Genomic DNA, 27,359 nt, shown 5'->3' with positions numbered 1-27,359 from the left:
CCCACCCACTAGTCCACCCACAGCCACTGCTCTGCTCCACTCAAGCCAACCCTCTTTTGTTCTCTACAACCACTGAGTCTTTTTCTGCTCAATGGTTGTTATCCAGGAAATCCTCTGCTCCATATATGAATGCTAGCAATACTTGTGGTCCAACCTTACCAGACATAAATAAGAAGGCATTTCTTACTAACCCTGATGACTATTTTCAAAACTATTTTTTTTTTTACTTTGGATGCATAGAACTAGATTAAGCAAAATCCTTGTTTCTCAATAAACTATCATCATTGGTTCACACATGGCCTGCTTTATCTTATTTTAATGATTAACTTATTTTAAAATAATAATAGAAACACACACAAATCCACCACTTAACCCTTCAGAACAGGAGTTGGCAAATTTTTCTGTAAAGGGCCAGATAGTAAATATTTTCATCTTTATGGGATACATGTTTTCTTTCACAGACTCAACTCTAGCATCTCAGTGCAAAAGCACTCATAGACACTATGCAAGCAATTAGCAAGCTGTGTTTCAATAAAACTTTATTTTTAGATGCTGAAATTCAATTTCATATAATTTTCATGTGTCACAAAGTATTATTCTTCTTTTGATTTTTTTTTCAGTTATTTAAAAATGTAAAAATCATTCTTAGCTCATGGGCCACACAAAAACAGGTAGTGGACCAGATTTGACAGTTTACCAATATAGGCACAGCATGCTTTTTCCGAGACTTCAACTAGCATGCCAGAGGAACAAAATACATTTCCATGATATCCTCAATTGAGAGAGAAAAAACACTGAACAACTTTCTGAGCTGAGTGGCTCATACAATTTTAAAGACATACCATACAGATCTGTGAGAGGTTAACTATTTACATATTTCCTCAAGAATCATACTATATTCACATATGACTCCAATTTTACACAATGAAAATTCACATATGGGACCTCTAAGTCCTAATCCAATAACTCACAGCTACAGAATATTAAAAAGAAAAAACTTACCAGAGGGAACCGGAGTAACTTATGCAAGCCCACTAGCTAAAAAGATCCAGAACACAGCAGTGCATACTTGCATTATGAGAGAAAAGGCAAGAACACAAGAGAAAAAGTAGGGTCTGGAGGAGGAGAGGCTGCCATTGAGACCCAAGAGGAATCTAAAATCTAAGAGATATTCAACACCTGCTGGGCACATGGCATCGAACAGAGAAAGAGCAGACAGACCTCTATGTTTAAGACATAACAATGGGAGGCCAAGAGGTTAACTCCAAAATAGCAGCTAAATGGTGATGGTAGGTCCTCAAAGGTTCATCTATGTACCCTGTGACCTCAACCCAGGACCCACGTAACAGGAAACCAATTGCATTGGAAGGGAAGGTGCCTCACCTGTCTTTGGAAGAGGGTAACTGACATTAAATAAATCCTCCAGAAAAGAGAAGATGGGACCTGTGATGTTCAAAGCAAAGTCTGCACTTCCACTTGCAATGGCATCTTTCCGGGCCCAGATGCGTATCTAAATTAAAACAATTAGCAGTAATTAGGAAAGGCAGTAGTGATTTTGGAAAGTGGAAGCCTGCTTGCTCCAAATCCCTGCTGCTCTAGAGCTAAAGTCTTACCTTTTCAGAAGAAGCTACACAATGTTTAAATGCATACATGTGCTGAGAAAACCCCAGAAGACTGTTCACCAAGTTATAAACAGTGATTGCTCTGGAAAGTGTGTTATTTCAATCCCTGACAATAACATGCATAACTCTGAAATTATAAAACAATCCTTGGAATGGTCCACACCACCATTTACTCCCACAGTAAATGTAGATTCTATATATATTTTATGCACCTTGGACTCTTCCTTTTCAGGACACATTTCTAAGATCCAAAACAGAACTGTTGGGCCGGGCGCGGTGGCTCACGCCTGTAATCCTAGCACTCTGGGAGGCCGAGGTGGGCGGATCATTTGAGCTCAGGAGTTCGAGACCAGCCTGAGCAAGAGCGAGACCCCATCTCTACTAAAAATAGAAAGAAATTATATGGACAGCTAAAAATATATATACAAAAATTAGCCGGGCATGGTGGCGCATGCCTGTAGTCCCAGCTACTCGGGAGGCTGAGACAGGAGGATTGCTTGAGCTCAGGAGTTTGAGGTTGCTGTGAGCTAGGCTGACGCCACGGCACTCACTCTAGCCTGGGCAACAGAGTGAGACTCTGTCTCAAAAAAAAAAAAAAAAAACAAAACAGAACTGTTTAGTGGAGGTTATATAGTATGGAACATATTAAGCAAATTTGAATCATGCAAATTTAAAATAGTTTGATAACTAAAACATTAATAGTCCTACCTTATTTCCAAAATTTGAAATCAGGTTAATTCCCCTAATTAAAAAAAAAATCATCAAACGTCTTATGATTTTAAAGCTGAAGCAAGTGAATTATATTTGCTGGTTATTTATTCTATTGCCAAATGACACTTCCACTTCAGCTAAGAAAAGAAAATCTCTGCTGTATTTTGTCAGTTTTAGGTAACCACACTGTTGTTTGGGTACTTGGAACTTATCTGTGTGACCTTGGTGACTAATGTGCTGTTGTTTTAACATTATTATTGTAATATGAAAGCACTTTATAGTCTACAACAATATCCTCTAAACAATTTTTAATAGAATTGCCAGCATTCATGCTAAAAAAAAATGCATAAAACTCAAAAACCTTGGAATAAAAGTTAGAAGTGAAAGAATTAAAATATTTGTCCTGATGTGAGTGCAGTTAATTTAAGAAAGAGCTCTCTGCAAAACACTGGAGAAAATGCTACAAAAAGGAAAAGCTGAATAACAACATTTGCAGATTTGTGTACTCCAAAATACCTTCACCTTACTTTGCTTTTATTTCTTCTGGGAAATTTGGCTTGAATTAGGCGCCTTCTGAATTACGTGAGGATTCAGGAACGCTCCCCTTTCACAAAATGCAACCACCTGTTTCTGAGGCTCCTGCCTGGTCCCCTTCGCTGCTTTCAGCCTCCCCCATGCTGCAGAGGCCTCATTGTGCTGGGAAGTATGGCCCCAGACTTGGCCCTGCCCGACACTAAACCCACCCTCCCCTGTTCCAGTTCTGACTTCGAAGGTGACAGTTAGGAAGCTGCTCAACCAAGGGCCACACTAGAGGAAGTCATAGCGCTCCCCACAGTTGAGATAATGTGTGTGTTTTAATGTTAGCCTTTTGGACAATAATAGCAATAACAATTAATATGTGTACAATAACTTTCAGTTTACAAAGCTCCTCCCATAAACTACCACTCTCTAAGCCGAAAGTGAGACAAATGACGAGGACTTCAAACGGGAGGAAAGGATCGTAGGTGGCTCTTGGCAGAGCAGTGAGGAACACAGGCCAACAAAGGCCATTTTGGAGACGCAACTGTAAAGTTCCTTCAGAATCACACCTGGTCCAACCAGTGTGTCCTGGTGTCCCTCCCTAGGCACAGCAGATCTTGACATCCGAAACAGGAACATCTTTTCAAACACCCATGTGCACTAAATTCTACTCAATGTATGTTATTTCCACACCTACTTGCATGTTTCCTCTGTTTATCCTCACACCACACATTAACCACATTTCAATTTCACTAAATCCTGATCTCTTATTTAAAGAGCAACTTTCTTACAGGCCAGGCACTATTCCCAGCATACATTTTGGTTTCCTGTAAAGTATATGGTAGACTCATTCACTTTGTAGAACTGAGCCATAGCCAAATGTAACATTCCACTGATAAGCTCACTCCAAAACTTCATTTTGCTGGCAAAACATGACTTTCTTAGGCATGCTCCAGTTCCTCTTTGCTGTATGGCAGCTGGAGTTCTTTTCAGGGTGATCGTTATAAAGAAACAGATTATTATCCCCCTACAAGAATTGCTGACTGTGCAGCAGTACTGATCACAACAAGCCACTTGGGCCCTGGATGCTGAGGGACCACCTGGGGTCTCTCACCAGCTATGGGAACCACAGGCCCACCCCCTCTTGCCAGGCTCGAAGCATGTGTTTCCAATTCATACCTGAGCAGATTTAACAATATCTGTCATGAATGTTTGCCTTGGCCAATGTTATATCTGTGTATGTCAAGGACCTACCAGTAATTATTCAATGAGGAAAATCAGGCTGGAGCCAACAGCTGAGGAAGATAACAAGCTGTAATTAATAATAACACAGTATTATTAATTCATCATTAGGTTACAAGGAGCGTAGGAGGTGTAGTTTTGAGTGATTCTCCTGTTGATGAAGGCCTTGGCTCACCACAGCTTCCTTGTCTCCACATGTCAATGGTGTGAGCCTGGAAGATCTAGGGCCCAGAAGGGTGTCTCAGCCAGCTACAGAGCTTGATTTTTCTCAACCCCATGAAGTCGATGTGACTAGAAAGACTTGGGCCTAAGGCACTGACCTTACTTACCTCCACACTTTATGATAGGGAGTGCACCAGCATATAAAGCATTGCCATAATAAACTCAATATTTTCCTAAAGGGTTGTCATACAATAAGGGTATAACTGAGTGAAAATTGGGTATTTCAAGACCGATACACACTTTACACAATTCCAGGGAAGTGTTGCATACCCCAGAGCTGAGGAAAATGGCAGCCCAGCTTCTAGTTAGAGCTGATATTTTTTTTTAACCTGCACGCACCATTTCAGCCACAGCAGTTGCTCCTGGCTGGTGTCTGTTTTGCCCAGGCCATACTGGTTGCCAAACATTTTGAGTATCACCTCAACTTCACAAGTACATTGACAACCGTAGCCTAAGTCAACAACACATACTAAACCTGAGCGTCAAAGTGCCAATGCAGCAGCTCTCCTGGTTCTCTCCCCTCTTCTGCAAAAGTGGAAACAGTCTGGAAATAGGGGACTCAGACTGTGCCTTGAGGAGTGGGTTTAATGTGCACTCGTCCACAGAGCCACAGTGGGAAATGTGGCCAATTCTACAAAGCCACACTAATAGCTTTCACAGGGCTTGGGAGAGAGAACCAGGAAGTGACGATGGGATATTCAGGCATAACCCCTGGATGCAGAAAGAGTAGATGAACATCTGCAGCCAGTGCATTCTCCCTTACCTAGAGAATCTTCCTTACTCACCTCCTTGCCCCTTTCGGTTCTATTGACACGGTCACAGTCACAGATAGCAAATGCGGCTAAGTAAGTTGGCATGTGGGGCGTGGTGTAAAAGGTAGTAACAGTCCATTTGCTTCCATTCACATCTTCTTTTTCAGTCTGACCTAGAGAAATTTATTTCAGTCCAAATCATGGTAAACCTAAGCAATAATATCTATCTTTCTAATAATTTGTCAAGTCAATTGTCACCCAGCTACTCCTTTCCACCCACTTGCCATAGTCTGTCCAGCAGTTTGGATTTCTCTACCTACCCCTAAGATATGAAAACTACATTAGGAAGATCTAAGAACAGCATCTTAGGCCTGAATTAGCATGTTGAGTAATACGGGTTTGACTGAGGGCCAAGTCCAAGAGCACTGTGAGCTCAGCCCCTAATCTGCCTCCTCTCTCCCACCCACTTCCTATGGTTTCCTAGTCCAGCCCATTTCTCACAACACTGGATCCAGAGCTGCCCAGGCCCATGGTAGGTCATCAAGGTACAGTTCTACCATTCTCAGGTTTCAGTTAGGTCTTTAGTGGAAGCAATCTGGGGCCTCTAAAGCTGAAATCACCGATTCAAATGCCTACTCAGGCACCTGATGTGAAATGGACCAGTGTACATGCATAGGGAGTGGTGGGGACCATGGCAGGTTGGGGGGCACAGGCCCAGTCTGCAGGAGGCAGCCTCTTCTTGGCTATAACTGATCACTGACACATAAGCATTGTAGGTTCGGTGTTGTTAGACCGTCTGAGTTTTTAAGGAAGTACAAATTTAGATGTTTATGTAAAGTCTCTGGATTTTTTTAAAGTCAGAAACTAATTCAATCAAAAGAAAAAAGTCATATGAGTTAAATAAAACACATCTGTGCACCAGATTCAGACTAAGTCCACCAGCTTGTTATCACTAATGATCAATAGCTGAAGCCAAACTAATGGGCAGGCAGGCTGCCTATGTATTAACATAAGAATATCATAATGTCCCCATCTTCTAATACAAAAAGAATCAGGATTTGCCATCTCCAGGATGGGGGTGCTGACACATGCCCCAGGTGACTGCGCTCCCTAATTATAATAGACTGCAATTACAGTACACCACTAACACTGCCTAGAAAAGCTATTGATGTATAAGCTTTTACTCTATATACATATTTCATTATATTATGTATATAATGAAAAGAAGCATTACTTACCTAGCTTTGGCATATTGGAAAGGGCCACATAACTTGGATGATGAATAATTGTGATATTAAAAGTTGCCTTCAGAGCTGGCTCATCAAAACAAGGGAAAACATTTCTGGCAAATGTTGGTTCCATCTGAGATGCTAGCAGGGCCCTGAAATACATTTTTGGGAAGACTTCATTTATTTTTATCTCAAATCAATTGAATAAAAAAAATATTGAGAGATTATGGCTCCTAAATAAACCTGGTGTGCAAGAAGAAGTTTTCCCCTCCTCTTCCTCCCTGCTCTCCCATAGCACACACACACAATTCCCGCTGCACCATAGAATTCTTGTAAGACCAAAAACTCAAAAGAACTCTTTAATTTTCAACCACAAAATATTTGCTTCATTACATCATAAACCTTTAAAACCTTTTACAAACAAAATAGGTACAAACATAGCAAAAATGCAATACCAGTCTTTTGAGAACCAGGTCTTTTCTAAATTAGGATTGTTTCTTTGGGAATGGTCTATTGCTTTCATCCTCCACTAATGTGCAAGTCAGTTGGACTTTTTTTCTTTTTCTTACATGTTCCTTCTTCTTCCTAGTTGAAAACTTACAATAAGTTTTATTTTAGACACCCTTGGGGCTTAAAAAAAATATGGGTACATGCCAATTGAGCAAGACACTTTCCATTTTATATGGGTAAATTTATCAAACCCCTGCTGCTTCTTCCTCCATCTCCATGGGAAGATACAAAGAGTGACATTGTCCCACAGTGCACTGGTGATTTGTATGGAAAAGCTTAAGGACAGGAATACCGTGAGTAAACAAAAAGATGTCAGGTTCACCCTCTGCAAACACTGGCCAAGTCTGACGAAAGTGTGGGCCCCAGCATCCAACTTTCTCCTCCAAATAAACCTGCAGTCTCCTGGTCCCATTTGGCAAGACTCACTGACCTGGGAACCTGTCTTTAGATGACAATTGTAGATGCTAAATTCCTTTTTCAGCTAAGGTTCTGAGATGTAAAGTCTCTGATACATTTGCCTTTGCTTCAGGCCCAGTTCTTAGATAAATAAAAGGTGAATTTAACAAAGATATCTCGAGAGAGTGTATTCCATCCATTACTCACCTCTGGGAATCCCTCCTTCACCATGATAAGGCCCCTGCTCACACACAAATTGACTCAGGTTTAGGAAAGACACACAGGACAGTGGACACATTCAAAAACCTCTCACAATCAGCTAATTTGAGGGTCCCATAACCTCACTATAGTTTCCAACAAGCCTGTTTTGCCCTATTTGCTTTTACCCACTTTACTATACTCTGGCTTGCATAGCCTGGAAAGAGGCCTGTCGGCTCTGACACCAGCCACTTTGGCTGCAAAACCCTGCTCCATCTACTACCAACTGGGCAATCCTGGACAACTCACGTAATCATGCTAAGCCTCAGTTTCCCCACCTAGAAAATAATGACATCATCTACTTTGCACTGATGTTTGAGCTTTTATATTATTGGTAACTAAATTTACCAATAAATCACTTTTGAATTCTCTGATATTCCTCACAAATCATTCTTCATACAGATGAACTACAGAAGAAATCAAAGAGGGATAAGTTACAGGATGGGGTGGAGGGCTAAAATCACTAAGAAAGGTCCCAGGGGTTACAGGTGATCACAAACTGAATAAGAATCATCTTTGTCTCCCCAGTAAGTTTTAAACTACTAGAAGTTAAAGTTGATATATATATTTTTCTGTATGATTTATAATACTTGGCACAAATAGGGGTTCATAACAATTGAATATTTGCTCAGCCTTGGAGCTATTATAAAATAAGGCAGCTTGATATTAGTATATACAAAAGAATACAAAATACTTCCGCAGAGTATGTTACACTGCCATTTGTTGTGTTATAGTTTTGGTTGTAGTCTTTAAGGGAGAATGGGACAAAGTAGAGAAGATCCAAGCAGTTGACAATATATTGGAAAGAACATTGAACAGGAAATTCAGCCACCTGATTTCTTGCTCAGGGTCTGCAGTGTAGACACAGTTGTGTAACTCTGGGAAAGTTGCTTAAACTTTCTAGACATTCATTTCTACAAAATGCAGGGCTGGGGCAAGATGTCTTCGGCCACTTAGAGCTCTAAAACTGTGATTCTAAGAGGGATAAAGATACCCAACAGGATGGAAAAAGAGCCCATGAGGTGGCCATGACTGAGTCATCTAGGGTTGGAAGAAAGTCCTCTTGCGGGTTCATGCATGGCCTTTGGGAGGTCTTTGAACTCTCTCAAATTGTAGGACATTTTGTACAAATGGTGGTATATTAGCATGAAAAAGTGTCGTACAGAATGAAAAAGCACATGTAATTATATGATACATGTTTATATATTTGGAAAGCCAACAAATGCCTATTGTTTTTGTAACAGAAACTATAGACAGTAAAAGCTTGAGAATATCTTCTCTGCTGTCATGACTTCCCAAAGTGCATAAATCTCAAGGATGCTGCAAGGTGGGGAACAGAGAGAAAATTGCACTCTTCAAGGAAGTGGAAAACTTTTACTGTGTGTTCACAAAGGCTATGAGGCACCAGCTTAGAGGGCCACCATTTCAGCAAATCAAACATCAAGCAAGTACCTTTCAATTCCATGATTCAGGTCTGAAAGCTTCTTGGATTTTATTTAACTATTTCCGTCCCTGACCTTATACAAACAAACAAAAAGTTAGGGAAAAATCCCTACAACACAAAGCCTTTTGGCTCTCAACCTCAACTGCAAAGTTCAGGGCCAGCCAGCAGCACATATGATCTGGTTACACCACATCTGGGGACCTCAGGGTAGCATTTCTTTCCCTTCTCTCTCTGCTTTGGACGCCAGCAATCCTGTAAGGATATTCTGACCTCAGAAAAGAGAACCATTCACCCCATCTCCTCCCTTCAGATCTCACTGAAACATGCTATTATGCTGCCCATTAGGTCTGTGTTTAGAATGGTTAGCTGGTGAGGGAGTTAATTTGGGAAAATTTATCTCCTAGTGGCTCAGTATTTCAGAGCCACTTTCCTGCCCTCTTGTTTAGAAAGAGAATTATGGACTCATCACTTTCTTGTGTTAGAAAAGATCTTTGTGGTCAAGAACTGTGTGATGTCCTTGGGGAGTCAATCTACTACCACACAAAAATTATCTACTATACCTATTCAGTATATTGCATTCCAAATTATTTTATGAATTCCATATGCCTATAGCTCCAGTTGACAAGTGCTGAATAGCATACCTGGTCAAGGATTAAGTAAAAGTCTCAGGAAAGTTGTCTCTCTCCTCAATATTTTTACACAATAACACAATCAGAAATAAAAATATTTAGTAGAGCCAGATGTTACACCACTGGACTGTGGTTCAAGGATTGGCTCATGAATAATGTTTATTACTTGTGTAATAGAATCTGAAAACTGAAGTTTTCACCAAGCAACAGAATATAATAGATGTAAAATTGCAAAGAAAGGTGCCAAACCATGTTATGAAGATTTTCAAAGTAAATGACCTTGAGAACCTTCTCAGCTAGATCAAGGACATAGAAGAAGGGTCAGGGAATGGAGACAAAGTAGATCAGAGAAGATATCTCTTGGTGGGTGGAGGGGGAGGGATCCACATTCTTTTGCCAAGCCTTCCATGCTCTTAGGGAGTTGGGAGGAGGTGCAACACTCTAACCCTGGGCGAGGAAGAGAAGATCCCTCAGACCCTCAGACAGCAAAAGTGTTTCCTGAGGCTGAGAGGCTTCGAAGCCCAACTCACTTTTGAGAAAGCTGAAATTGACAGTATTGCCAGTGTCTAACTCCTACCAGGGGAGTCTAAAAGGCAAGAGAATGGCTGACTGCTTTGGAGGCATGGCCAGAAGAGTGCTGCTGCCTTGGGATTCATGTCAGTCTCAGGCAAGGGATCTATGAGTGTTCCTTGGAAGAGCTGTGGGCCTTGAGACACAGAGTGAGCCAGTACGGGGACTGTCTTGGGTCCACCCAACAGAGCCACCTGGAGGAGGCTGAGGAGCTTGGAGATGCACTACTCTATGTCCAGGGGATGAGGAAGGAGTCACAGTGACCATGAGAACACAGAAATAAGAGAAGCATCCTTCAGGGGGAAGGGAATAGTAGAAGAAAACAGAAAAACTCTGAAGAGTCCTGGAAAATGACATCATCTCAAGGAGAAAGGGCATCTGAAAGACCAGAGTTAAGACCAAATGACAAGAGTACTCGTTCAAGTAAGAAGTGCCCTATGTGTCGCCTCTCCTTGTCACCCCCAGCCCCACTGGATCCTTCTGGGGTTGAAACAGCAGCCATCAAGAAAGTCAGGGAGGACTAGAAATATGAGGTAGAGAAAGGAAAAGGACCACTGCCCCTACTTTACTGCAGGCTTCCATCCTGAAGCCAGCCCAAGAGAGGGGAAGTGAGGATGGAGGCAGGAGAGAGGGGGATTTAACAGTAAATTAAGTATAAAGTTTTGAGTATTACACAGGACTGGATTTTCTAATTTTTATATCTACTATGTGACTTAGACTGTGGATCATCTGTCACCTAAGAATAAGCCAGAAATTATGGACTGCTGGAGTCCTCATGTTGGAGCAGGGAAGATTACCCCATACACTAAATTTCCCACTGTAAAAGGACAATGGGAAAAACAGAGTTGCATTTTTACTGAATTATGAGGTGCACTTTTTCAATATGCTAGTTATACTCATTTTGAAAAGATACAGAGTCTTAATGTTTGGTGAGCAAAACCATCTCCCAGAGAGAACTGCTGAGTCACATGAAATATGTGAGTTTGACACCTCTATAGAATAATGCAATGAGCTCTTCCCTCTGTGACACCAATAACATCATGTGTCTGGCACTTGAGTCCCCTGACCTTGTTTTAAGACTTCCAAATTCTTTCCTAATATTGCTCAAATTTCTCTCTTGTGTGTCATACTCTAAGCACTATGCCAGATTTCCTAGCATAAACAGAAACTGCAAGGAAGTCTTTTTCAATTCTCTGTTCACTCTGTCTATACCTGCACAAGTTGAGTGATTTTGATCATGCTGCTTTTACCTTTATTTGTCCCCCCAAAAGAACTTAATTTTATCAAACTATTTCACATTTTCCTTTCTTGATCTTTCTATTTTCATTTCTCTAAATAGCTTTCAATTCTTTCTTATCTTTGATAAAAGGGAATGACAGGATCAAAAATGCAAGAAGTGATTCCTAAAGGAATCTTTGAACAAGAAGACCATGGAGAGTCCCACCATCTTCATACGCAGATGTGAATGCTGACTCTCTGGGGGTTTATGCAACTGACCAGACAACTGATGATCCAGGACAGAGGGCCAGAATCAGGGCTCCAGCTCTCAAGCCTGGGGTTCTTTCCAATGCACTGTCTGCTTTGAAATACATAATGTAATAAATACCAAAAGCAAGCTATGATGTCATGAAGTTGACTAAAAATTAACTTTATAATTAATAGCATTTCCATATCTAGAGATGATGAGACTTCTGTTTTCCACCATGAGGGAATAACAGGCTGGAATTGGCCTTCTGCTGAGAACAACTAAAAAACCTGACAAAATTTATGAAACAACTACTTTCAGATATTAGATAACTAGAAGCACAGGACTATGACCCCCACGAGAAGAGAAACGAACAAGGAGAACTCACAATCACCTGTCTCTCTGCCTGGAAGCAATTCCAAAACGTCAGCACAGGAAAGGGGAACTGAAACGGAGTCCAGTGGTCTCACTGAGTTGAGGTAGACATTAGAATTCAGGGAGGCCTAGACAGCTAGAATTTACAGAGTACAGTATAAGGAAGAGGTAACTATGCAAAGAAAGACCTCCAGAAATCTGCATAAGATTCCCCTTAAGTCTTTGGTCAAATATTAATCTGTCCTTCATGAGGTCAGGAAAATAAAAGCTAATGGGGGCCGGGCGTGGTGGCTCACGCCTGTAATCCTAGCACTCTGGGAGGCCGAGGTGGGCGGATCATTTGAGCTCTGGAGTTCGAGACCAGCCTGAGCAAGAGCGAGACCCCATCTCTACTAAAAATAGAAAGAAACTATATGGACAGCTAAAAATATATATAGAAAAAATTAGCCGGGCATGGTGGTGCATGCCTGTAGTCCCAGCTACTCGGGAGGCTGAGACAGGAGGATCGCTTGAGCTCAGGAGTTTGAGGTTGCTGTGAGCTAGGCTGACACCATGGCACTCACTCTAGCCTGGGCAACAGAGTGAGACTCTGTCAAAAAAAAAATAAATAAATAAATAAAAAAATAAAAGCTAATGGGGAAAGAACAAGTACTCCAAGTACTCAGGTAAGCTGAACAATTCCCAGAGCTCACATAGTGCTAGGAGTTGTTTGAATTCTCTCAACCCAGAGTATTTAAAATGTACAGAATATATGGATTATTCAACAGAGGGAGACCAGAAGGTTAATGCCTGAGAAGTGAGCTAAAGTAGCCTAAAGGCTGCTGTGGGGCCCAAAGAACTTAAAAAACAAGTCTCAAGAGGATCAGACAAGGATGAAGAGGATCATCAAGTCACTTAAGCTGCTATTCACAAAACTCCAGCATTCTTTAAACAATATGACAAAACCCAGCACTTGATAACAAACAAATTTAAATATCAGGCACTCAATAAAAAAATGACAAAATGCCCAAATACTTGGAAATAAAATAGCACAGTTCTAAATAATCCATTAGTCAATGAAGAAATCAAAATGAAACTTAGAGGGAATTCGAACTTAATGAAAATGAAAAAACAAAAACAAAATAACATCATCCGTGGCATTCCACTAAAGCAAGAGTTGTTGGGAAATTTATAGCACTAAATGCCTTTATTAGAAAAGAAGGATCTTAAATTAATGAGCTTGTGTCAACCTTAGGAATACAAAAAAAGTAAATGAAATAAAGCCCAAAGTAAGAAGAAGAAAGGAAACAATAAAGATCAAAATATAAATATCACTGAAATAAGAAACAGGACAATAATAGAGAAAACCATTGAAGCTAAAAATTGGCTCTACAAGAAAATTAATAAAACAGATAAATCTCTAAGCAGACTGATCAAACTTACTGAGTATTAGAAGTAGAAGAAACCTGTGAGAGTCCCACCCTCTTAATTTACATATGTAAAAGCTGAAGCAACTGATTAGACAATTAGTAAAGGGCAGGGAGGTACCAGACCAGGGCTCCAGCTTCCCAAAAAAGAAGACACAAATTACCAATATCAGGAATGAAAGAGCTTATGTCACTACAGAGTTTACAGATATTAAAAGAATCATAAGGAAATATTTTGAACAACTTATAAATTTGACAGCTTAGTTTAAATAAACAAGTTCCTTGAAAGACACAAACTACCAAAGCTCAGTCAGGAAGAAATAGATAACCCAAATAGTCCTATAGCTATTAAATAATTTTAACTTGTAGTTAAAAAACGTTCCACAAAGAATTTCCAGTCCTAGGTGGCTTCACTAGTGAAATTCAACCACGCATTTAAGGAAGAAACAATACCAGTTTTATACAAATTCTTTCTGAAAATTAAAGCAGAGGGAATATTTCTGAACTCATTCTTTGAAGCCAGTGTTACTCTGATACCAAAACCAGACAAAGACATTGTAAGAAAACAAGTCAGTATGTCTCATGAACAGAGTAAAAATTCTGGACAAAATTTCAGCAAATCAAATCTAACAAAATTTAAAAAGGCTAATGCATCAAGACCAAGTAAGATTTATCCCAGAAATTCAAGATGGTTTACCTCTAGAAAATCAGTTTAATTTACATTAATAAACTAAAGAAGAAAAACCATATGATCATCTCAATAGATGCAGAATAAGCACTTGAAACAAAATCTGCATCCATTCCTGATAAAAGTTCTCAGAAAATTAGAAATAGAAGGGAACTTTCTCAACCTAATAAAAGGAATCTGCCAAAAAAAAAAAAAAAAAAGGAAAAAGAAAAAGAAAAACCTACAGGGAAAACCATAATTAATGGTGTGAGACTGAATGTTTTCACCCTGAAATAAGGGATGAGACTATAATTTCTGCACTTATTTCTTCTATTCAACATTGTTCTAGAGGCTCTAAACATTAGAATAAGCTAAGAAAAAAATAAAAGATATCTAAACAAAAAAAGAAAAAGAAACCTGTCTTTATTCATGACAGTATGATCACCTATGTTGAAAATTAATAGAAAATTAAATTTTTTCAACAAAAATGCTGCCAAAACTAAGAAGTGAGTTAAGTTATAGCATGCGAGATCAATATATTAATACAAAAATTAACTAGCAGCAAATAATTAGAATTTTTAAAAATACCATTAATAATAGATTCAAACAATATGAAATACTTAGGAATAAACCTGACAAAACTTGTGCACAGTGAAAACTATAAAACCTTGCTGAGAGTAATTAAAGAATATCTAAAAAAGTAGAGAGATATACCATGCTCATGGGTTGGAAGATTCAATATTTTTAGAATCTGAATTCTCCCCAGATTTTTCTGGAGTCAACATAATCTCAGCCAAAATTGCAGTAGCCTTTTTCTTATTTTTTTGTAGAAATTAACAAGCTAATTCTAAAATTCATATGGAAATACAAAGGACCTAGAATAACTTAAATAACTTTGAAAAAGAACAGAGTTAATAGATAAATATTACCTGATTTGAAGACTTAATATAAAGCTACAGTAATCAAGACAGTATGGAATTGGCATAAAGATATACAAATAGATCAGTGGAACAGAATAGACAATCCAAATATATACCCACATATATATGAAAGCTGATTTTTTTTACAAAGATGCAAAGACAATTCAGTGGAAAAGAATATACTTTCCAACAAATGGTGGTGGGATCATTCAATTTTCATATGCAAAAAAAAAAAAAAAAAAAAAAGAACTTCAATCCATACCTCACACCATATGCAAAAATTACCTCAAAATGGATCATATTAATAGATTTAACTGTAAAACCTAAAACTCAGAAACTTCTAGAAGAAGGCATAGAAGAAAATTTGTATGAGCTTGAGATAGACAATGTTTTCTTAGATACAACACCCAAAGCCAGATACATAAAAGGATAAATTGATAAACTGGACTTCTCAAAATGTAAAATTTCTGCTCTTTGAAAAACACTGTTAAGAGAATACAAAGACAAGCCACAACTGAGAAAATATTTGCAAATCACATATTTGAGAAAGGACCCTCTCTAAATTCAACAATAAGAAAACAGATAATCAAAGGAAAAAGTGGACTAAATATTTTAACAGACACTTTGCTAAGAAGATACATGGATTTCAAATAAGTATAGGAAATTATGCACAACATTAGTAGTCATTAAGAAAATACGAGTTAAAACTGTAATGAAAGCCACCTCTTAGAATGGCTAAAATGAAAAAGCCTGGCAATACCAAGTGTTGATGAGGATGTGGAACAACTAGTGTAGCTATACTGTTGATGGACATTTTAAATGGTCAAACTCCTTGGAAAACAGTGTTGCAGTTGCTTAAAAGATTAAACATTCACCTATCATATGAGCCAACCATTCCACTCCTAGGTATTTACTCAAGAAAAATGAATTCATACAAAGACTTGTACATGAATATTCCCAGAAGCTTTATTCGTAATCACTCAAAAGTGGAAACAACCCAAATATCTTGGCAATTTTTTTGGTTAAACAAATTATGGTATAAATTGAATACTATCAGTAATAAAAAAGAATACACATACAAAAATGAATCTCAAAGCAATTCTACTGAGTGAAAGAAGTCAGATATGAAAGAGTACATACTGCACAATTCCATTTATATAAAATACTAGAAAATGCAAATTAATCTATAGTTATGAAGAGCAGATCCACAGTTGTCCAGTGATACAAGTGTTAGGGTAGTGTAGAGAGGAGAGATGATAAAGACCACAAGAAACTTTTGGAGGTGATGAATATGTTCATTATCTTGATTGTAGTGATGTTTTCACCACCACATATATATACATATGCCAAAACTTATCAAGTTATGCACTTTAATATACTTGAATAAATCTGTTTAAAAATTACTGGAAATACAAAGATGCAAGAAAATGTGCATGATAACCTAAATAAAAATAAGTCAATAGAAACAAAAGCAAAAATAACAAAGATGCTAAAGTTAGCAGACAAGAATATTAAAACAGCTATTATAAATATGCCCAATATATTCAACGATATAATGAAAAACATGAACATAATGATGAATGGCATGACAGATATAAGAATGTAGAAATGTTAAAGACAAAAAATACAACATCTTAAATGACAATTTCACTGGATGTGACTAAAAGCAAATTGAGCACTGCAGAAGAAAAAAATCAATTAAGTCGAAGACAAAACAATAGGAACCATGCAAACTCAAACACACAGAGAAAAAAATACTAAAAAAACAATGAAAGAAACTCAGTGACCTATTAGGTAAATGTTAGGTAGCATAATAGGTAATCGAAGCCCCATAAAAAGAGGAGAAAAAAGTAGAGGACAGAAAAAAGAAATTTAGATAATGGCTGAAAGTTTTTCCAAATTTGACAAAAACCATAAACCCACAGGTACAAGAAGCTCCATGAACCCCAAACAGGTTAAACCAATGTTAACCATTCTGAAGCAAATCATAATGAAATTGCTAAAAACAAGTAATAAAGAGAAACTTAAAAGCAGTTAGAGAAAAAAAAGCAAAGTACACAGAGGAACAAAAATTAAGAGCCATAGACTGTAGAAACCATGTGATCCAAAAGACAATGAAATAATATGTTTAATTGCTGAAGTTAACAACAATAACAACAACAACAACACACAAAAAAAAAAAACAAATCTGCCAATCCAGAATACTATACCCAGCAAAATATCTTTCAAAAATTAAGGAAAAATATTATGAAAACTTTTTCAGGTTAACAAAAGTTGAGAGAATTTATCACCAGTAGACCTGGTCTTGAAGAAATATCTTAAAAATTTCTTCAGGTAGAAGCAAAATAATACAATATGGAAACTTAGATGTACACAAAGGAATAAAGAGCACTGGAGATGGTATATATGAAAGTAAACAAAAAGAGCTTTCTTTTGTTAAAAATTTACTTAATAGTAATTGATACCTTAAAGCAAAAGCAATAATAATATATTGTGGGATTTATAACCCATGTAGGAGTAAAATATACAGTAACTATAGCACAAAAGATGGGAGAAAATGGAAGAACATAGCTCTAAAATTCATACATTTTTGTGAAATGAAATAATATCATTTGGCTATAGTCTGTGATAAGTTAGGAATTCATTTTGTAAACCTAGAGCAACTCTCTCACCCATCTCCCCTAGATATAGCTAATTAGCCAAGAGTTAAAATTAAATGGAATATTAATAACATACTCAACCCCCCAAAAGAGAAAAATAGAACAAAGAACAGATAGGACAATACAAAACAAATAGCAAGATGGTAGATGTAAGCCCAATCAAATCAATAATTTTATCAAATGTAAATAGTCTAAATATTCTTGATTAAAAGAGATTGTCAGACTGTATAAAAAGACCCAACATCATGCCTTCAATAAAAAGATCACTTTTAATATCAAGACATATATAGATTAAAAGTGAAAGGATATGAAAAAATATACCATGTAAACACTAATCATTAGAAAGCTGAAACAGGAAAAAAAGGAGAAGACCACTTCTCTCAAAAAGTACTGTGTGCAGTTCAGGCAGGATTGGTACTTCTAACAAAGATCTTAACCTCAGATTTCTCAAGCAAAAGGAAGGCATTTCCTCCGTATTAAACCTTCTCAATCCAGTTATGCCAACAATAAAAAGAAGTGACTCTAGTACTTTGTGTTGTTTTAAAATTGATTTTTATGGAAGTAGATACCATGCTTTTTACATCCATCCATACCTTATGTAAGTCTTGCACACAGTAAATGAAGATGTGGATGCAAAAGAATTCATAACCAGTAATGGTACCATATCACCTTATTCCCATGGCTCCTATTAACTTACTGGGATTAGTACTATGAACAAGGGTCTCTGGGAGAGTCAAGCTCATCGTCAAGGAGTACAAATGAAACATGGTCCTCAAATTCTCTCAGAACTAGTACAACTAATTTTATCTGAGGGAGATAGTTCAGTAAGGGCTTCCTTAATTCTTAAAATGATCAAAGATGACTTATAGTCATTCTGTAATCCAGGACCATTTGAATAATTAGTATTTACCAAGAAAAGAAAAAACACAGACTTTTATTTAACTTTTCCAATACATCTATTATCAGATGAATAGGCAACTCTCAACAAGCTGAGTACCGGACTTTAGCATAGGAGTGCCCTCTGCAATGTGTTCCAAAGGTCAGGAGTAACTGGTACAAAATATAGTTTCATAATGCAATGTTTTATGGAGTCCTTGGTAACAATTGTTTAGAAGACTTGAATGAATCAGAATGTTGCAACTCCCGTGATTTGTAATGGATAAGACATTTATTTTATATGGATTGTAGGGTATTGTCAAAATTTACTTACTAGAACTTAGGTATATAAGACAAACTGTCAAACAACTAATTTCTTCATACTCTGAAACCCATGTTATCACTGATGGTACAAAAAATGCAAATTTGGTAATTAAAGGTGATTCACTGTTATGAGTTTAAAACAGTCTCGTTCAGGGGAATAGTCAATTCAAAGTCTAAATTTCCTTTCAGGGTTATTTTATTTCCTTAGGACACAAGAACTAAGAGGCTTCCTTCCACATCCAGATGCCATATTGGGAAAGAGGAGAGAGCGAGGAGACCCCTTGAAAGGAGAGGACTTTCTGAATTTATCAGGCTGGTATGACCTCATTTTCTGGACTGCTGTGACTTGTGAATTTCTTCATGATAGTCAAGAAGACTATCATGGTTTCCATTGATGATGTGGCCCTCACTGGCTCCTGCTCGCATGGCCAGTCCTCTGAACCTGGCTGCAACTCCCTTTGGAGCCACATCTTGGGGAACCACTTCTACGGCATTCACCACAACATAGTTACTTTGATCCTTGGCATGGTAGCCCTTCTCTAGCTCTCCAGTCAATATCCTCAGCCCATGTGGGAAATTCTGGATGCCCTGAGGCCTCATATGGATCACTGGTTCCACCCTCACTATCTAGGGCCCACTGGCCTAACCCACTTCTGTTTTGTGAATTAGAAGCCACACTGGCTCCAGAGGTAGAAGGTAGCCAATCATAAAGGGAAGAACAAGGCTCCCTATGGAATTGCTTTGCTTGCATTTCTAAAGAGCAGAGTACCTGGGAATTAATCGGGCCTCAGGGCCAGTCCAGGGCCAGTGTAGAGGGTCCAAATGTTCCTGCTCCCTTGCTCCTAATAGGGATAATTCTTAGGTGCAGCTCACAATCTCCAGAACTTTCTTTCATGGGACTTTGTCGTATCCAGCTTGGCCTCCTTTCTTAGCCAGTCACAATTCCCCATTCTTCAGCTGATTGCTCCTGGAGACACTTCCTAATAAGTTACTTTTATAGGAAAATTTGTTTGGGGGTCATACCCTGTCAGAAAGAAGAGGGTAGAAAGTAAAGACACTTGCTCTTTCCATTGTACTTTTCTCTCTCTTCTCTGCCTTCTCCCCTACATTGAAATGACTGGCCACTCTCCTTTACTATAAAGCAATTGCTCTTATCAAAAAGGCTGGGAACACTAAGACTGGCTCAGTATACTAAACCAAATCAATATAATACAACATTTAGCAGGCTAAAGAAGAAAAATCACATGATGCAGAAAAGTATTTGACAAAATTCAACACCCAGTTCATGCAAAAAAAAAAAAACTTATGAAAATATGAATAGAGCACAACTTCCTCAACTTGATGAAGAACATATATAAAACCTATAGCTAATATCATACTTAATGATAAAAGGCTAAAAACTTTCCAAGATCAAGAGAAAAAAGCAAGAATGTTCATTCTCATTGCTCATTTAACATGGTGTTGGAAGTTTTAGCCTGTACAGTAAGACAGGAAAAGAAACTAAATGGAAGAAATAAAACTGTCTCTATTTGTAGATGACATGATGATCTGTGTAGACAATTCCAAAGAGTCTACTAAATATGAAAACAAAAACCTCTAGATCTAGTGAGTTCAGCAAGGGCACAGGATACAAGATCAACACATGAAAACTCAGTATTCCTATACAGTAGCAACAGACATGTGAAAACCAAAATTAAAAATACAATGCCACTTACAATTGCTCAAATAAAATTAAATATTTAGGTATAAATCTATTAAACAGTGTATAGGACTTGTATGCTAAAACTGATAAAATCCTGATGCAATAAATCAAGGATCTAAATATATGGGCATTCCATGTTCAAAGATTGGAAGATGTAGCATAGTAAAGCTGTCAATTCTCCCTAAATTTATATAAAGGCTTAATATAATTGCTATCAAAATCCCAACAGGATGTTTGGTACATATAGACAAAAATATTGTCAAATATATATGGAAAGGCAAAGGAACTAAAATAGTTAAAACAATTCTTAAAAAGAAGACAATTGCAAGACATTATATAGCTACAGTATTCAAGACTATGTAGTATCGGTGGAAGAACAGACACATAGATTGATGGAACAGAATAGAAAACCCAGTAATAGCCCCACAGAAGTATGGACAATTGATTTTTCACAAAGGTGTAAAAGCAATTCAGTGGAGAGCAGACAGTCTTTTCAACAAATGGTGTTGGAACAACTGGATATTGAATAAACCAAAAAACAAAAACAAAAAACAACCTTGACTTAAACATCATATCTTATATAAAAATTAACTTAAAGTGAATCGTTTACATAGATTTAAATGTAAAATATAAAAATAGAAAACTTTCAGAAGGTAACACAGAAAATCTGCAGAATCTTGGTGAAGCGTTTTGAGACAGGACACCAAAAGCAAGAAGAAAAGAGTTCTGGAGATTGACCACAATGTGAGTACCTAACACTACTGAACTGTACTTTTAAAATTTTAAAAATGGATCCATTTTAAAAATGGATAAATTGGACTTCATCAAATTAAAAACTTTTATTCTGTGAAAGACCTTATTAAGAGGATGAAAAGACAAGCTACAGACCAGTAGAACGTATTTGTGAACCATATGCATCTCACAAAGGACTCAGATCTAGAATACATAAAGAACTCCCAGAATTTAACAGTTAAAAAAAAAAATAGAATTCAATTAGAGAATGGGTAAAAGACAAGAAGAGACATTTCACCAAAGATGATATATTTAATACAACTGGAAAATATGCACACGAAAAGACGTTTAACATCATTAGCCATTAGAGAAATGCAATTTAAAACCACAATGAGATATTACGATACACTTATCAGGACAGCTAAAATAAAAAGTAGGGACAATACCAAATGGTGGCCAGGATGCAGAGAAACTCTATCACTCCTACATTGCAGGTGGGAGTATAAAATAGTACAGTCACTTTGGGAAATAGTTTGGCAGTTTCTTAAAAACTAAATATACAATTACCACATAACCCAGCAATTTCACCTGTGGGTATTTATCCCACAGAAATAAAAACTATGTTCTCACAAAAACCTGTACACAATTACTCATAGAAGCTTTATTTGTAGCAGCCAAAAACTGGAAACAACCAAAACATCCTTCAGGGAGTGAATGACTAAACAAACTATAGTACATCCACACCATGGAATACCACTCAGCAATAAAAACAATCAAACTATTGATACACACAACTTGGATGGATCCCAAGGGCATTATGCTGAGTAAGAAAAGCTGATATCTAAAGGTTGCATACTATATAACTATATAACTTCACTTATATAAAATTCTCAAAATGACAAAATTATAGATTGACAACAGATTAGTGGTTGCCAAGGATTAGGGGACGGTGGGGGAGCAGTGTGAGAGGGTATAAAGCAGAAGTATGAGGGTGATCTTTGAGGTGATGGAACAGTTGTATATCTTGATTTTGGTAGTGGTTACACAAATCTACTCATATGATAAAATACAAAAAAACCCATATACACACATAATAATAATGTCAAATTTCTGCTTTTGACATTGTACTATAATTACGTAAGATATAACCATTTGGGGAAACTGAATGAAGATACCCAGGACCTTTCTATACTATTTTTACAACTTTTGATGAATCTATAATTATTTCAAAATAAAAAGTTAGAAAAAAGTGTGAAGTGCTGATTGTGGGAATCAGAATTATCTGAGATAGTTGTTAAAATATGTATGTTTCTGAACCCCATTCTACATTCACTGGTCCAGAAATATTTTTGGTCTTTTAAAATTTTTAATTGTAGTGAAATATACATAACACAAAATTTGCCACTTTATCCATTTTTAAGAGTACAATTCAGTAGTGTTAGGTACTCACATTGTGGTCAATCTCCAGAACTCTGTTCTTCTTGCAAAACTAAAATATATACCCATTAAACAAAAACTCCCTACTCCCCCGGTCCCTGGCTTCTTCCCACACCTGGGAATCGTCTTCTTAGACTCATCTCTACCAGGAACTTGGCAGGTTTCATGTTTACAAGGAGGCTGCTTCTAACAATGATAATCTGACCTAATGACAGCTGCTACCATTGCCCAGGCTGTGTGCCAGTCACTGTGCACCCCCTTTCTCATTTCATTTTCACAATACTCTAAAAGTTGACAGTTATTATGTCCATTCCATGAATGAAGCAACAGACTCAGAGAGGTTAAGCTATTCTCTCAATTCACACAGCTCCAGTTCCAACTCAGGCCTACTGAGTTCCCTAAATCAGCCATATCACAAGCCATCATTCTGTCCAGGTTCTTTATGACCTCAGCTTGAAGTTTAACCACAGGTGTCTTTTCCTTTTGGTTTCAGAAGCAGAGACCCAGAGGACAACTTCCTGGTAACAACTCTCCCAAAACATCACAATTCTGGAGCTCTACCTTGGATTTTATTAAGTCCTCTACCAAAGACTTTAAGATTTCTTCTGAAAATATGGTTTGCAGTTAATGTTAGAGCTGGTGGCACAACAGAAAAAAATAGAAAGGTATTTTCCTTTCCTGTGTTTGCTAGTTTGTCTGGGCGGGCCATAGCCCCACTAAGACAGGAAGAAGGAAAAGATGAGTGAACAAATGACGATTTACTGACAACAAAAAAACACTGTCATATATGTATGCAAAGAGTTTCCTCTGAAAGATCTTGCACCCTGGACTACACACAGTAATTTCAAAAGGTTCCTGGGGCACCTAAATTGGATGGCACATCATCTGAATGAGAAAATTTCAAAACTATTTTTCAAGCATTTTTGAAAGAGAAAACCAAGCACACAGCCCTTAAAAACAAAAGTTACAGATTACATATCCACTAAGGTAGCTCATTAAACTTATTTTAAAACCCTTAAAAATTTCAAAATAGTGCAGGAGATGGTTTAGAGGGTAATTTAGTGGGTTTCTTTCCCGCAGAGAACATCTGAGAACATTTTCTCTAATAATAAAGGGCAAAGCACATGCAGTTGTGTAAACCGCAAAAGCTCCATCAGTGTGTGAATGAAGAAGGAGATCGCTGGTTTGAAAACAATAACTTTTTGTTACCTTCCACTGAAGACATCTCCCCTGCGTTCGCCAGAGGACAGTAGTGTGGTCGCAAAGGGTGGAAAGAGGCAATTCTTGTGCAGGGGTAGAAAATACTCCGTGTGGGAGACATTAAATCTCAAATGAGTGTAAAAAGAACATATGTACATTATATGGGCTTTCAAACTCAAAGGGGAGGTCTCTTATCATCACTTTTATTATTATTTTTTCCAGCAGAGCAATCTCAAAAGTGCTGGGCTCTGACGCTCTGCAGAGCTTGACAAAGAGCCCAGAGTGGGTAGAGGCCTCGAGGCTCGCCAGCAAAACTAGGTGCGGTACCCTGGCTGGGCGAGGGTAGGGGGATGGGGGAAGGAGGACATGAATTAAAGGCGATTCCAAAGTTTTGGAGAACCTTAGCAAAAATCAAAAGATATGGGAACAAACTGCCCTTACGTGGGTATATTTGTTGTAAGAGCTGCAGTTACTGAGTGCCTGGAAAGAGAGGGAGCTGAGATCAGGGACGCGCACGAAGGGGAAAACAGCAGAGGCGGGAAGGGTGCGTTAGCCTGGCGCTTCTCCAACAAATCACCTTAAGATCTCGTTAAAACGCAGATTCTGAGCCCCTTGGTTGGGAGTGGAGTCTGAGAGTCTGCGTTTCTAACGAGCGCCCAGGTATTACAGCTGCTGCTAGTCCAAGGACCCACCTTTGAGTAGCCAGGGATTTGCTCAAAGGGGTGAAGAAATTCCCGGCTAGAGAAGAAAGGGGCTTTCTGAAAAAAAACAATAAACTTCTGGGGAAGAAGCAACCTCAAGAGGAGCAATGATAAAAACAAACTAGATGGGCAGGGAGACGACCGAAAAATGGCCAGAGGAAGGATCATGGTCTCGAAGCCCTTATCCTGAGCAGGGTTCTCAGGACAAAAGGTAAGGAGGTGCTTGCCCTCCAGCTCTGGAAGAAAACGTCAGGGGTGTGCGAAGGTCGGGAGATGCACACCTGGACACGGTAGGCAGCTGGACACTAAGCCTGCGTCCGGACGCCGGGGCAGGGGCAGAGGAGACCCAGGGCTGGCCAGCCCTTACCTGCGCTCGCCCTGGTCGGTGTAGACGTTGAGGAAGAGTCCCTCCCTAGTGTCCTGATACACCAGGCCCGAGAAGCTGAGCTGAAGCTCATAGCGGCTACCAGGCTGCAGGGCCTCACCAAGTTCCAGCACCATGTATTGCATATCAAGCGCGAACCACACGTCGTCCACCGGCACGCGGCCCACGGTGGCGTCCCTGATGCCTGGAGACAGGGGACCCCGCACCTCGGCGCGCTCGCAGTCCAGGAAAAGGCTGTGCAGCAGCAATCGCGCAGTGGCCACGGTGCAGCGCACCGTGATGTTCACACGGCCAGTGAAGTGCAGCGACGACTCAGGGAGCTCGTCGGGCCTCAGCCGGGGCCATAGCTCCAGCTCGTAATGCAGCGGCACAAGCCAGGACGGCAGGCGCAGTTGGTCCCAGGGCCCCGGGGGTCGCCAGCCGCCGGAGGTGGTCGTCACCGACGGCTCGCGTGCGGAGCCGGGTTTCGGGGTCGCCGGCGGCTCCTCCTGACTGCCCGGAGTGGAGGACGCGGCGTCAGGGACCCGGAGGCCACGCAGCTCCGACGGCGGGACGCCCGTGCAGTAGCCATACAGGGCGGCGAGCACGGCTAACGCCAGCAGGAGGGTGGCCGCCAGCCCGGCCAGCAGCAGGGCCACTGCGCGGCTCACATAGAAGCCCGAGCTGGAAGTGGCTCCCATGGAGCAGGCTCGGGGTGCGGGCGACGGGGGGCGGCTAGGTGGAAGCTCAGAGGCAGAGGCAGAGGCAGCGGCTCTAATCCCTGGCCCGGGTGCCCAGTGATGGGACCCTCGCCCCTCTTCTCCTGTACTGTCCCTCCTCCTCCTCGAGGAGACTGAGAGGACAGAGAGGCAGGAGAGAGCGGTTGGGACCACGGCTCCCCCCTCCCAGCTAATCAGATCCAGGTCCCTGCCTACCCACCCCCGCCCCCGCTAGAGCCGGGGAAGAGGCGGACCCGGCGCACCGAGGCGTGTGCCCCTTGGGGTCGGAAGGGAAACATCGCGCAGAAGAGGCCTCTAGGGGCGGCGCGGGGAGGGGCCTTGGGACCAACGAGGATATTTGAATTACTGGGATTTGCTGTGGTGTGCCCCGGGACGGTTTCAGGTGTTGTCAGGAAAGGGACAGGTACCCAGTACCGTCATCTCCTTGACCGCAGCCCGTTGAGCTACCGCAACATACCTGCTCGACCGCCACCCGGGGCTGCGTGTGCTAAGGGAGTAGGGTGAGCGCTTGGGGAGAGGGGTGAGCGCTTGGGGACTGGGACATTTGGGAACGCGCCGTGAAGTGACCCTGTGAGGGGCGACCGTACAGTCAGAACAAACTTCTAGAGGCAAATCTGTGGCCCTAAATTCGCCTTTTGAATAAGCCCGGGAACGCACGCAGCCCAGACAGCGAGTGGGAGGATGGAAATAGGGTCGGGAGTACCCGGCCTCTCCCGAGTTTAGGAAGCCGGACCGGAGGAAGGGGCGACAAAGTACTAGGGGAGTGCGGCGGCTGCCCTCGGTCTCCCCAGTGAAGAGGATGGGGAAGACCGCTTTACCCTGGGAAGGAGCACACCGGGAAGCCTCCACTTAGCTCTGCAACTGCTCGGGGTCGGGCTTTCCAGTCCTGGATCTGGGTCTGTTCTCCGCACCCCCGCCGGGGGAAAGGGGATACCTACTTTCAGAACCGGTTCATTTCCAGCAAAGAGGAAAAAAAAAACAATCCGGCGACCGTCTTTCCACTCAGAAACCTCGGGGCTGGAACTGGTTTCCCAGGCGGTGCCCCAGTCGGTGAGGTCTTTGGCATGTCGGGCATCTGTTTGCTATTTAGCCAGTGCGCCGGGGTGAGTTCTTGGCGGTGCACCGGGTCCCAGTCTGCACGCACACCCGCGAGGGAATCGGCAACCCGATTGCAAACATCAGGAGGCACTGGGGAAGAGGGAGGAGAAGGTAAAGATCCTGTTTCAGGCTGAAGATTTATTTTAGCTTATCCCATCTCTAGAGTCCAGTTGTTTCACTGCGAAAATAATTTTTCTGTGGCAGCTATAAAACGGTCTTTGCTTTCCTGCTTGGACTGTATCTCTCTTCCAATGAGGAAACCCTTTCACCTGAGTTCAGAGACAGGGTAGACCACAGCGATTCTCCTGGGAAATGTGCGCTTCCTTGCTCCTTGAAGTGAAATTAGTCGTGTTAACAACAACAAAACCCTCTGGAACAAGAACAGGGCGGAGGATGGAGATTTAACATGAAGCTCATGCAGATGGTTATGCTGTAATCTGTGGACCAGTCTCTTAATTGCAGGTTGGATTTGCTTTCTTCAAAAATGGAACAATACTATTTAATTATTTAAAAATAATTAAGACCACATGCATCATTCTCAGAAGATCCTGGGCAGAGGTGAGGGAGAAGTAGCTCCTTCTATTTCTA

General features: G+C 40.1%; 1 protein-coding gene across 1 annotated transcript in view; it reads right to left on the bottom strand.

Annotated features, from left to right (window-relative positions):
• LVRN (laeverin) overlaps positions 1–25,634 on the bottom strand; it is a 61,530-nt gene extending 35,896 nt beyond the window's left edge. Inside the window, exons 1-4 of the mRNA XM_069492491.1 lie at positions 24,937–25,634; positions 6,307–6,449; positions 5,102–5,241; positions 1,384–1,510 (exon numbers count right to left, since the gene is read on the bottom strand). Coding sequence (XP_069348592.1) covers positions 1,384–1,510; positions 5,102–5,241; positions 6,307–6,449; positions 24,937–25,634 — 1,108 coding nt within the window. The remainder of the gene's footprint in view (positions 1–1,383; positions 1,511–5,101; positions 5,242–6,306; positions 6,450–24,936) is intronic.
• Between the last annotated feature and the right edge of the window lie 1,725 nt (positions 25,635–27,359).

The sequence above is a fragment of the Eulemur rufifrons genome, chromosome 17 (assembly GCF_041146395.1).
Source record: "Eulemur rufifrons isolate Redbay chromosome 17, OSU_ERuf_1, whole genome shotgun sequence".
Classification (NCBI taxonomy): domain Eukaryota; kingdom Metazoa; phylum Chordata; class Mammalia; order Primates; family Lemuridae; genus Eulemur; species Eulemur rufifrons.
The sequence above is the reverse complement of the archived record's forward strand: the minus strand, read 5'-3'. Positions and strand labels throughout refer to the sequence as shown.